Below are 13,735 nucleotides of genomic sequence, written 5' to 3' on the forward strand. Positions count from 1 at the left end.
GGCATTATCCTACCCACTGGGCACAGACATCAATTCAACGTTTGTTGCAAGTTGGTTCAATGTTATTTAACTGAAATGGCATGTAAACAATGTTGATTCAACCAGTGTGTGCCCAGTGGGAAGTCATATTAGTAATCCATGATAGTTGTTGCATCTTTAGATCTCCCCACTTTGCCATTTTCAAATGGATATTTCCATCTCTGTCATTAAACTGGTTGCATGTGCGGTGCAGATTTTAAACCATGTTTTCCCGTAAATTGTATTTTGGAACATTTGCACGTAGGCCTACCGCCATGTGCACAATGCTGAACTTAAAATAAGAAATAATAGTTTATTAACATTTTAAGCTAAACATTCTGATCTGTTCCATCAAATCAAATAACAACAGTGAAAATGCTTACTAACCAACTGCAATTTTTAAGTAAAAAATGGTATCAGGTGAACAATAGGTAAGTAAAGAAATAAAAACAACAGTAAAAAGACAGTGAAATATAACAGTAGCGAGGCTATATACAGTAGCGAGGCTATAACAGTAGCGAGGCTATATACAGTAGCAAGGCTATAACAGTAGCGAGGCTATATACAGTAGCGAGGCTATAACAGTAGCGAGGCTATATACAGTAGCAAGGCTATATACAGTAGCGAGGCTATAACAGTAGTGAGGCTACATAGAGGCACCGGTTAGTCGGGCTGATTGAGGTAGTATGTACATGAATGTATGGTTAAAGTGACTATGCATATATGATGAACAGAGTAGCAGCAGCGTAAAAGAGTGGTTGGGGAGGAACACACAATGCAAATAGTCTGAGTAGACATTTGATTACCTGTTCAGGAGTCTTATGGCTTGGGGGTAAAACCTGTTGAGAAGCCTTTTGGTCCTAGACTTAGCACTCCGGTACCACTTGCCATGCGGTAGTAGAGAGAACAGTCTATGACTGTGGTGGCTGGGGTCTTTGACAATTTTTAGGGCCTTCCTCTGACATCGCCTGGTGTAGAGGTCCTGGATGGCAGGCAGCTTAGCCCCAGTGATGTACTGGGCCGTACACACTACCCTCTGAAGTGCCTTGCGGTAGGAGGCCGAGCAGTTGCCATACCAGGCGGTGATGCAACCAGTCAATGGCTCTCGATGTTGCAGCTGTAGAACCTTTTGAGGATCTGAGGACCCATGCCAAATCTTTTTTAGTTTCCGGAGGGGGAATAGGCTTTGTCGTACCCTCTTCACTACTGTCTACTAATCACAATTAGTCTGTGCTTCAGTTTGATCAACTGTAGCCTGTTGATAACAACCACAGCTGCAGGTTGCCTAAGAGAAGCCTATGTCCTCTGATCCCATCTGGGCATAGCCAGGGGAAATGTAACGTCATGTTTTTATAGCCTAAACTATGTATTTATAGCCTAAAATTGACAATTTCTTTGTGTTCCGACAAAATATTAACAAATGTAGTTTATTTTCACACTTCGGGTGGCTATGCTACCTAGGAATTTTGAATCAATAATGATTGACTGGAATGAATCAATCAACACAATAGTGATGACATACCGTATGAGTATCTTTTCAATTACAGATGCAAAGGCCTACATGATCAAATCAAATCCCATTTTATTTGTCACACGTGCCAAATACAGGTGTAGACCTTACAGTGAAAGGCTAACTTACAAGACCTTAACCAACAATGCAGTTCAAGAAATAGAGTTAAGAAAAAATGTACTAAACAAACTAAAGTTTAAAAAAAGTAACACAAGAAAACGACATAACATTAACGAGGCTATATACAGGGGACACCAGTGCCGGGTCAATGTGTGAGGGTACAGGTTAGTCGAGGTAATTTGTAAAGTGACTATGCATAGATAATAAACAGGGGGGTGGGTCAATGTAAATAGTCTGGGTGGCCATTTGATTAATTGTTCAGCAGTCTTATGGCTTGGGGGTAGAAGCTGTTAAGGAGCCTCTTGGAACTAGACTTGGCGCTCCTACCACTTGCTGTGCGGTAGCAGAGAGAACAGTCTATGACTTGGGTGACAGGAGTCTCTGACAATTTTTTGGGCCTTCCTCTGACACCGCCTGGTATAGAGGTCCTGGGTGTCAGGAAGCTTGGCCCCAGTGATGTACTGGGTCATACACACAACCCTCTGTAGCACCTTGCGGTCAGATGTCGAGCAGTTTCCAAACCAGGCAGTGATGCAACCGATCAGGATGCTCTCAATTGTGCAGCTGTATAACTTAAGGAGGATCTGGGGACCCATGCCAAATCTTTTCAGTCTCCTGAAGGGGAAAAGGTGTTGTCATGCCCTCTTCACAACTGTCTTGGTGTGTCCGGATCATGATAGTTTGTTAGCGATGTGGACACCAAGGGACTTGAAACTCTCAACCCGCTCTACTTCAGACATGTCGATGTTAATGGGGACCTGTTCGGCCCTCCTTTTCCTATAGTACACAATCACTTCCTATGTCTTGCTCACATTGAGGGATAGGTTGTACTCCTGGCACCACACTGCCAGGTCTCTGACCTCCTCCCTATAGGCTGTCTCATCGTTGTCGGTGATCAGGCCAAGCACTGTTGTGTCATCAGCAAACTTAATGAAGTTGGAGTCGTGCTTGTTCGTGGGTGAACAAGGAGTCCAGGAGGGGACTAAGCACGCACCCCTGAGGGGCCCCAGTGTTGAGGATCAGCGTGACAGATGTGTTGTTGCCTATCTTTACCACCTGGTGCGGCCCATCAATAAGTCCAGGATCCAGTTGCAGATTGAGGTGCCCAGTCCCAGTGTCCTCAGCTTAGTGATGAGCTTTGTGGGCACTATGGTGTTGAACGCTGAGCTGTAGTCAATGAACAGCATTCTCACATAGGTGTTCCTTTTGTATAGGTGGGAAAGAGAAGTGTGGAGTGCGATTGAGATTGAGTCATCTGTGGATGCAAATTTGAGTGGGTCTAGGGTTTCCAGTATGATGGTGTTGATGAGAGCCATTGACCAGCCTTTCAAAGCACTTCATGGCTACAGACGTGAGTGCTAGGGGGTGGTAATCATTGAGGCAGATTACCTTCTCTTTCTTGGGCACAGGGACTATGGTGGTCTATTTTAAAGATGTAGGTATTACTGACTTCGTCACGGAGAGATTGAAAATGTCAGTGAAGACACTTACCAGTTGGTCCGGGCATGCTTCGAGTACATGTCCTGGTAATCCGTCTTGCTCCGCGGCTTTGTGAATGTTGACCTGTTTAAAGGTCTAGCGCACATCGGCTACGGATTTGTCTGCAACCCTTCATACAGCGAGTTTAGTTTTTGTCCAATCGGAGTTGTTGTCTCTTTGTATGTGTAGAGGGTTTTAATGTTTTCATCCTCCCTAGGGACAGGAGTTTTTCCAGGTGTTTTTTTTACCATATGACTTGATTAGAAAAATAATCTGGTCCCAACATAGCCCATATAAAACCGTTTTTTACATCTGATAAATTACTACTAGTGTCCGGAGTTGGTTAGGTTAGTCTACTACCAGGTCAGGAAGAAGTCTGGGCCCCGGGAAAACAATCCCCCCCCCCCCCCCCCCCGCAGCACTATGGGACCTATGGTGCCGCCTACAAATGAAAAAACATCTCGTATTTGTATGAACTAAAATGGATTGTGTGGATGGGCTTCCATAGTTTTACATGGCTCAGTACTACAGCGACGATTTCAGAGTGTAACAGGTTGTTTCCCCAAATTTCTGGTAAAAACTCAATAAAGAAAGTATCAAATATTAGTAAAATGTCTGTACATTTCACCTGTTTCAAAAACATTTACAGTGCCTTCGGAAAGTATTCAGCCCCCTTGACTTTTTCTACATTTTGTTATGTTACAGCCTTATTCTAAAATGGATTAAGTAAAAATACCCAATAATGACGAAGTGAAAACAGGTTTTAAGATATTTTTGCAAATGTATTAAAAATAAAAAAACAAAAATACCTTATTTACATAAGTATTCAGACCCTTTACTATGAGACTCGAAATTGAGCTCATGTGCATCCTGTTTCCATTGATCATACTTGATGTTTCTACAACTTGATTAGAGTCCACCTGTAGTAAATTCAATTGATTGCCATGATTTGGAAAGGGACAGACCTGTCTATATAAGGTCCCACAATTGACAGTGCATGTCACAGCAAAAACCAAACCATGAGTTCGAAGGAATTGTTCTTAAAGCTCCGAGACATGATTGTGTCGAGGCACAGATCTGGGGAAGGGTACCAAAAAATGTATGCAGCATTGAAGGTCCCCAAGAACACCGTGGCCTCCATCATTCTTAAATGGAAGAAATTTGGAACCACCAAGACTCTTTGAGCTGTCCGCCCAGCCAAACTGAGCAACCGGGGGAGAAGGGCCTTGGTCTGGGAGGTGACCAAGAACCCGATGGTCACTCTGACAGAGTTCTAGAGTTCCTATGTGGAGATGGTAGAACCTTCCAGAAGGACAACAATCTCTGCAGCACTTCACCAGTCAGGCCTGTTTGGTGGAGTGGCCAGACGGACACCACTCCTCAGTAAAAGGCACATGACAGCCCCTTGCCAAAAGGCACCTAAAGACTCTCAGACCATGAGAAACTAGATTCTCTGGTCTGATGAAACCAAGATTGAACTGGCCTGAATGCCAAGCATCACTTCTGGGGGAAACCTGGCACCATCCCTACGGTGACGCATGGTGGTGGCAGCATCATGCTGTGGGATATTTTTCAGCGGCAGAGACTGGGAGACTAGTCACGATCGAGGCAAAGATGAACAGAGCAAAGTACAGAGATCCTTGATGAAAACCTGCTCCAGAACACTCAGGCTCTCAGAATGGAGCGAAGGTTCACCTTCCAACAGAACAACGACCCTATGCACACAGCCAAGACAACACAGGAGTGGCTTCGGGACAAGTCTCTGAATGTCCTTGAGTGGCCCAGCCAGAACCTGGACTTGAACCCAATCGAACATCTCCGGAGAGACCAGAAAATAGCTGTGCAGCAACGCTCCTCATCCAACCTGACAGAGCTTGAGAGGATCTGCAGATAATAATGGGAAAAACTCCCCAAATACAGGTGTGCCAAGCTTGTGGCATCATACCCAAGAAGACTTGAGGCAGTAATCGCTGCCATATGTGCTTCAACTAAATACTGAGTAAAAGGTCTGAATACTGGGGTCTGAATACTGAAATACTGGAATACTGGAATACTGAATACTGGTAGGAGTGTTGGCTCAATGAGACAATTCTGTTCATACAACCCTGCTTCAAGGGATGTAACTGTCAGACAAGTGTAGAGCGGTACCTCCGCTGATAGCGGTCCAGACGTAGCGAGTACGCAAATTATATTTGAGAAATATGTGTAGACGACGGTATCTTTACCAAAAGTGTGAAGAGGGTCTAAGAGTGTACTAGAGAAAGGGAGGTCAAAGGTGAGAATGAGAAACTGCATTGCATGCTATTTGTTAAACTAGACCTAATAAAACTAATAGCAAATTGCATTTACACACAGTATGTACAGTGTCTATAGTAACCATGGAAATTAATATCCTGTCAAATTCCAGCCTTGAATTCAGGTGGAGGAGCTGAGACTTTGTAATCATTACTGTCTCACTCAGAGTCTTGATGTGCTGTACCTGGCAACCAAACTGCCTTTAGGGGTCTTTATTGACAAAGGTCCTTTGTATGAGGTTCTGTAATGGAAACCTGAGTTGGCTCCCACCAATGTGCAGTCTAGGGAGCCATCTTGGCTATCCGATAGCCTATCACCTGTCTCCTCAGTGGAGCAGAAAATAAAATTGCCGTCAGTTTCTCAGAGGTACCCTATCATTTCATACTTTCATGCACGCATGTGTACACAAACATGCTCAAAGTAAATTCACACACTTGTGAGAAACTCCAAACACACAGGTAGGCTGCATCCTAATAAGGAATACATGTTTTCATGCACTCATATACAGACTGGCATGAATACGCAGGCACACACACGTACACACGCTCATCTACTGAACACAAATCCACAGATCCACATTTACACATCCACCCACTAACCCATTGGCCACTGGGAAATATGCAAAGGAGTATGCAAAGTGCAGAGGAGAGCTGCTCAATGTAAATTTGAATAGGGAGAGTGAGCAGAGTTGAGCCAAGGCTTCCCTTTAAGCACCGTGTTATTGGACCACTTTCAGGACATCATCCTGATGTCTGCAGTTAAGATTCTAAACTGCTTCAGTTTCAGCACTTAACCCGATCATTATGTAACATATGGGTTGTTCATGGAATACTAATCCCGAGCGAGCACACGCATGCAGGCGCACACAGGAACACACACACACACACACACACACACACACACACACACACACACACACACACACACACACATACACACACACATACATACCCGCAGTGCCACCCTTGTAGGTGATTGACATCTGACACTCTGGTATAGTTTAATAGTCTCTAATGTATTAACACTGGGACAGGCTGGCCGTGATGGTTCTACAGCCGCACTTCACATCTTCATCTGTAGATCTAGGCGTTTTGCTGCACCCCAGCCAGCCTGCTTGGAATGCAGCCAGAGTAGGACGTTTGGCACAGCAGAGATTTGCTATGCACACTCAGCATTAGATGAAGAGGGGGTGGATCCGTGGGCGTCGGGTAAGGGTGTGTGTGGAGGGGAGGGGGGGGGGGGGTGTGATGTAGGGGATGATCTGTCTTTAGTGTTCTCTCCGCAATAGAGTGATGTAGCAAAAAAAAGGCACATTGTCGTACAGAGGAACATGTGTGCTTATGCGTACTAAGACGATGCTGGATCGTACAGCAGATGTAACACACACGGACATGCTGATACGTATGTTATAACACATCGGACGCACGCACGTGCGCATGCACACACGCACACACATACACACAGGGAAGTCCACCCTGGTTTGACAGCACATCAGCTGGCACTGGCTGTATGCAAAGCTCTTGAGCCTCGACACCTGCCAAGTTGATTCATTACATGAACAACTCTGGTCTCTAGACGTTTATTCCTAGCTGGCCCCCCATAATGACATCTGGTAGCTGCAATTGGACATTGATTGACATGTGCACAAACCAACTACTGTGCTACTAGTAATTGATCACTGATGTAATTTCTATGAATAAGTCTACTTTTTTATTTTTTACCACTTTTTCTCCCCAATTGGTAGTTACAGTCTTGTCTCATCGCTGCAACTCCCGTATGGACTCGGGAGAAGCGAAGGTCAAGAGCCGTGCGTCCTCTGAAACACAACCCACCCAAGCCGCACTGCTTCTTGATACAATGCCCACTTAACCCGGAAGCCATCCGCACCAATGGGTCGGAGGAAACAAGATACAGCTGGCGACCGTGTCAGCATGCACTGAGTCCGGCCCGCCACAGGAGTCGCTTGTGCGCTATGGGACTAGGACATCCCTGCCGGCCAAACCCTCCCTTATCCCGGATGACACTGAGCCAATTGTGCGTCGCCCCAAGAGTCTCCCGGTCACGGCCAACTGCGACAGAGCCTGAACTCGAACCTAGAATCTCTAGTGGCGCAGCTAGCACTGCGATGCAGTGGCTTAGACCACTGTGCCACTTGGGAGGCCCTTGAATAAGTCTACTTAACCAAGTTAGCCTATATCAGGATGTTAAACTGACATTGTGGGTAGGTTTTCTAAGGACACAAAGTTAGGCAGCTGTCTTCTCTTTCACCATCTATTTGTTACCATATCTATGATGCAAATCTACAGGACAAATACATACAGCACCAGTCAAAAATATGGACACCTTCTCATTCAAAGGTTTTTCTTTAATTTGACTATTTTCTACATTGTAGAACAAAGGGTGGCAACATTGAAGAATCTAAAATCTAAAATATATTTTGATTTGTTTAACACTTTTTTGGTTACTACATGATTCCATATGTGTTATTCCATAGTTTCGATGTCTTCAGTAGAAAATAGAAAATAGTCCAAATAAAGAAAAACCCTTGAATGAGTAGGTGTGTCCTAACTTTTGACTGGTACTGTAGGTCTGGAATGAGGATGCGGCAGTCATCGTCATTCTATAACTTATCGCACTCTAATGCACCTGTAAAGGAAATAGATGTGAGAGAGACTAAAAACCAGAATGCATGAAATGTTATAGGCATATCATGGCATTGATCACACTGAGCAACATATCAAGCATAGCTCAGATATCAGGGAGAAATATGTTGACCCAATTGGCTTTCAACACCAGTTGTTCAGTCATAGCCTGCCCTTATTAGATATTTTTGCAGACAAGGACCAATAGGCCCAGTAAAGGGAGTAACACGAAAATCAAGTTATGGAGTCGAGGAATGTCCAACTTGTCATCAATTCGGTTATGGAATTATCATCGAGTAATAGGGAATGTTAGTGTTAGATGGTTAGGAGGTGAATGGCTGGATTTACTGTTAATATTACTGCAGTGATATTGATGGACCCCATCATTTAAAAGGTGGATCGTCTAACGATGTACTACTGCAGTAGTAGCTATAACAAACCAAAACTAAAGTTATGAACGTGAAATTGTACAACTAATTGGGATTAGGGGATTCACAAATATCTTTGCACTGCAAACTTGAATGAAGAAAGAAACCGTATGTCGCAGGCTCACTGTTAATGCAGTGTAATATTTGTGTATGGCAACCTTTTATTATGCCGTTTCCACTGCAAATATGGATTAGAGCTTCCTCTTGATCCATTCCCAACTGACCTTACAATGAACTCAATGAGCTTCTGTAAACCAGAGAATAAAGGAATTCTTATTTATCTTTCCACAGTCACTTTATGTACCCTGCCCGCTGATAAGCCTGTCCTGGGGATGTGCACATTTTCAAAATGTTCAGCATTCTTTGTTTCTTTGTGTTGTGTTGTTTGTAGTTTCTGTATGGGACTGTGTAAAAGAGAATGTGTGCCCTCACAGGCTCCATAAACTGGGCCGTGTGTGTCTGTGTGTGGGCGACGACGACTTACCAGCACCACATTGAAGCGCTCCTCTAACTCCTCTTCGGCCGGCATAGGAATTTTGGGCCCCGCTGCCTGTTTCTGGGGGGTTTCTGAGCCTGGGGGGAACGACACTGTCTTCCCCTCCTTCCCCATTGGAAACTCCATACTCCCAGCCGCATTGCCCATGATTACACAGAGCCAGGTACTCTACAGCTACTTCCACACAGACACGAACCCTAGTAATCCAAACAGGAGTCCAGTCCGACTCCACAGCACTGGAACTCAAAACTTGTGCTGAACAAAATGTGTCCTTCCACTACTTTTCCTGTTGAGATGAGACTCCATGTGGCATTGACTGGCGACCGTTGAGAATTTCCATGAACCCAGGAGAAGCAAGCCAGCCCAAAGAATCATCTTCTCCAATGTTCCTACTCCTTCATTCTCTCAGACAGGGGAAGTGATCATGCAAAATGACTCAGACCTGTCAGTAATGTCCCTGTGCACCATGAACAACCTTCAAGAGATTGAGAGATAGCAAACAAGAAAGAGGAAGGACACAGGAGAGTTTGAGCGTGACACTCCTAGTCCTACCACAGCTGCAGAGAAGCCTTGAACAGAAAAAGAAAGGATGAAAAGTGAGAAGGAAAAAAGTACCCTAGTTCCTGAGTGGCAGCAGTAGCTGGCAAAGAGACCCTTGGGGACTTATAGGTAAGAGCCACTCTCTTCTGATTGGTGCCCACACACGACGCTGGGGCTAACTGGTCTCCTGGTAGTCAAAACGGAGAAGGAGAGAAGAGGACAAGGAGGCAGAGGTCCACAGCCAACTACTCTACCATCCGAAGCAGGGACAGACAGAGAGGGGAGGCAACAGCAGCATAGGCAGCTCTTCCAGAGAGAGAGAGCGAGAGAGAGAGAGAGAGAGAGAGAGAGAGAGAGAGAGAGAGAGGGAGGAAAAGGAGAGTGATGGTGTTTCCTTGGTCCTAGTGCCTCCATGTACAGTTAAAGGGGACTTCTCAAAATAAGAGACTCTGTGGTGTGTTGTATTACAGAGACCGAGGGAAGAAGGACATAATGAGATGGAGAGAACATCCTTCCCTTAGATGACAAACAGTTGTCTTCAATGCAAATGTCTTACAGTGGGTGCTACAAGTCCAGCATTGACTCTTTAACATCACCAAAAGGTTACAGTCCTGTATCATCTTCTATTCCAATTCTGTTGAGATTTTTATCCTACGTGTGAGCTGAATAAGATAACTACAAGGGAATGTTCTGTTGCAGTAATACGTTGAAGCCTGCCTTGCCAGAGGTACAGTGGAGGCACTGCATAACTTCTACAGCTTCTACAGGTCCCATGTGGCTCACCTGGCAGATCATGGTGTTTGTAATGCCAGGGTTGTGGGTTTGATTCCCACGGGGGACCAGTATGAAAAAGTATGCACTCACTGTAAGTCGCTCTGGATAAGTGCATCTGCTAAATGACTAAAAATGTAAGCTTGTTGAACATGATCTAATGTGGATCAAAGCCTTATTTAGACTAGTGTATTACATCATTGGAAATCTCATAATGCCCAAAGTCTATAAAAACAGCCCCATGATGTGAGGTTAGCTAATGCATAACTCAAAACAGGATCAAATCAGAGTCATAAGTTCTATAGCAGTGACACAACTGTTGATACCTGTACTAGGTGTTGCTCATGGTAGGGATAGGGCAGCTAATGATCCAGGCTTACCACTATAGTGACTGGTGTGTTACTGAAAGGCTTATTACCTGGAAGCAAGGATTTAATAAATGCTATATTGATACCTGTAATAGTAAAGTAAAGCTTTAATGAGTGTTATGTTGATACCTGTAATAATAAGTAAAGTAATAATAAGTAAAGTAATAACAAGTAAAGTAATAGTAAAGTAAAGTAATAGTAAAGTAAAGCTTTAATGAGTGTTGAGTGTTATATTGATACCTGTCCAACTGGGCAAAAACTGGATGAATCAACATTCTTTCCGCGTTATTTAAAAAAACAATCTATGCGATGATGTTGAATCAACGTGGAAAACTAATTGGATTTATAAAAAGTCAAAGGAATTTTTTATTTTTTTCACTCGACCTTTAAACTAAATCGTATGACATGGTGACATTTTTGGTTTATTTCACACTGAATTCATGTTAGTTGACAACTCAACCAAATGTACATCAAAACTAGACATTTTGTGCCCAGTGGGGCAGGTCTGACCACACCTGGTCAGCACACAAAAATTACTTAAAACAGAGGCTATATAATGTAGTACTACACCCAGTATTTGATCAAACGTTGGATAACGTGGATAGCAAATCATAGTAGAATCTTGGCCAACTGAATAACATTTTGGAAACAGACTGTAGCAGTGTGTGGGTAAAATCACCGGGGAAGCAAAGCAAGGGGAAAAAAAGCCAAATTACAACCTATGTATCGTGACAATTGCATTGTTTTAATCACCTATGCGTAGTCTAATACAGTGACAACTAAAATATACCAAAACTATTTAGTCCAATCAATGTAAGCTAAATATGATGAGGCTGTCCATGGTACTGATTTATGTGTGTGTGTGTGTGTGTGTGTGTGTGTGTGTGTGTGTGTGTGTGTTCATGCGTCCGTAGGTGCAACAAAAAAAACCATGTTCACTCACCCTACTTGTAGAGAAACGCCAATGCCATCCGCCTCCTTCATGTTGCTTAAACAGTCTATGGCTCCGTCATAAAGTACACACTTGTAGTTTTAGTTTTCCTAGGATACCTGGCTAAAATACTTGCTCTCTAGCCTAACTTCCTCTAATGGGCAACGATAAGCCAGCTACTTAACATTAGCCTACTACATCTAGCTACATATCGAAAGTCCATCTCCTCAGGCAAGGAGCACAGTGTATGTATTTATGGTTGGATCAGAATCTCTGTTATAATCATTGGCCAGTACAGAGAATTAAGTCAAACCACATGTCAGAATCCCTATCTCCATCCATGGCTAATTTAGAAAAGGGACGATTTTACAAGATTGCCACCGAAGGATAACAGCACAACGAGATGCAACAATTCTAGTTTTCTGTCAATTCAGGGATTCAGAGTATTTAACAGTCACATGTACACGGTTGCAGGCTCGGAGCTCCAACATGCAGGAGTAATTGAAAAAAAATAGTGAAAATGGTCATTAAAAAAACAATAGAAATATAAATATATACATCATAACAACTGTAGCAGTAATTAATAAATACATGTCCATTGGGGTGGAGGCCGAGGAAAGACTGGAGGGAATGTTCATAGGGGGAGTAGCAGGGAACAGGTAGGTGACCAGTAGTGGTGGAGTAGGTAGGTGACTAGTGTGATTGGTGTGAAGCCAAATCCAAGCTGACTTTCCTTTCCACTTTTCTTTTTGGTGTGCCAGGACCATTCACAGCTGAGCTCGCTCAGTTTAGCTCGACGCTGATTGGCTATTATTTATTTATTTTTAAATATCAAGGGAGGCCAAATGCTGGCTGGCTTTCCATACATTCAATGCTACGGGCGGCAACAATGTCATACTATTTTTGACCAAACAGCATAGATGGGGCGGCAGGTATCCTAGTGGTTAGAACGTTGAACTAGTAACCGAAATGTTGCAAGATTGAATCCCCGAGCTGACAAGGTAAAAAATCTGTCATTCTGCCCCTGAATAAGGCAGTCACTGTTCCTAGGATGTCATTGAAAAGAAGAATTTGTTCTTAACTGACTTGCCTAGTTAAATAAAGGTAAAATACACAGACAGAGGGTCGCTGTTTTGTTCGCTTGGACATTTTTTTTTTTACCATTCTTTAACAGCCACAATGAATGACCTGTATGCCCGTAAGATTAGTGCAATGTAGCCATGGATTGTTTACAGTCGTTGTCGGCTAATTGGGAAAAGAGAGACTCCGAAAGTGTCGTCCCTTTTTCAAAGTATGCTGCTACTCGTTGTTTATTATCTACAATCTACAAAGTCACATTGACTCGGTACACAATGTATATAGCCTCGTTATTGTTATGTTATTGTGTTACATTTGATTCATTACTGTAATTTATTTGGTCATTCTTTCTGAACCCTATTGAGCTTCATTGTTGGTTAAGGGCTTGCAAGTAAGCATTTCACCTGTTGTATTCGGCGCATGTGACAAATAAAGTTTGATTTGAGTACCTCACTAATACTTGTTTTTGATCCCACTCAAAGCTATGCAATAGGGGACTGTAAATCAGTTTAGATGGTGTCCTAATGAGACACAGATTCAACGATTGAGCTTTTTCAAAACAAGGCTCTGAATGTATCGGAAATGAATAAAAATTCAAACAGGAATCTAAATGTCTGTTATGGAATGGGCTGCTTTTCAATCACAAGAATGATTGATTTGTCAAGTGTCTTTAGTTTAAAAGTTTAAAAGTCTTTAGTTTAAAAGTGTATATCCACTCAAACATGGTGGACCATATAGCGTTACAATATGTAAAACAGATGACTTACCCAACAATGTCTGGCTATTAATACAATTAGCATTGGATGTGTTATTAGCCCTTGATATGTATGTTATGTCCATAAAATAACATTTTCAGAGTGCACACCATAAGGGTGCCACGATGCCCCCTACTGGTATTAGGTGTGATGGGCATTCCAAGTCTTTTCGGTGAGCTGGCTGTTTTGTCTCCATTCAAATAATAGAGAGGCTCATTTGGCTCCCAAACGACTCTTCGTTGCAAATGCTTGAAAATCGACCTAGACTCGTGAAATAAATGACACATCTCCCATGTAAAGCCCAA

General features: G+C 43.2%; 1 protein-coding gene across 8 annotated transcripts in view; it reads right to left on the reverse strand.

The window, feature by feature from the left end:
- LOC110491470 (formin-like protein 1) overlaps nt 1–9,839 on the reverse strand; it is a 46,328-nt gene extending 36,489 nt beyond the window's left edge. For 7 of the 8 annotated variants that reach the window (XM_036946352.1, XM_036946358.1, XM_036946354.1 and 4 more), the window contains exon 1: nt 8,977–9,839. In XM_036946352.1, coding sequence (XP_036802247.1) covers nt 8,977–9,135 — 159 coding nt within the window. In that variant the 5' untranslated portion in view covers nt 9,136–9,839. The remainder of the gene's footprint in view (nt 1–8,976) is intronic. The other variant, XM_036946353.1, reaches the window with a different exon arrangement.
- Between the last annotated feature and the right edge of the window lie 3,896 nt (nt 9,840–13,735).

This window comes from Oncorhynchus mykiss, chromosome 16, assembly GCF_013265735.2.
Source record: "Oncorhynchus mykiss isolate Arlee chromosome 16, USDA_OmykA_1.1, whole genome shotgun sequence".
Classification (NCBI taxonomy): domain Eukaryota; kingdom Metazoa; phylum Chordata; class Actinopteri; order Salmoniformes; family Salmonidae; genus Oncorhynchus; species Oncorhynchus mykiss.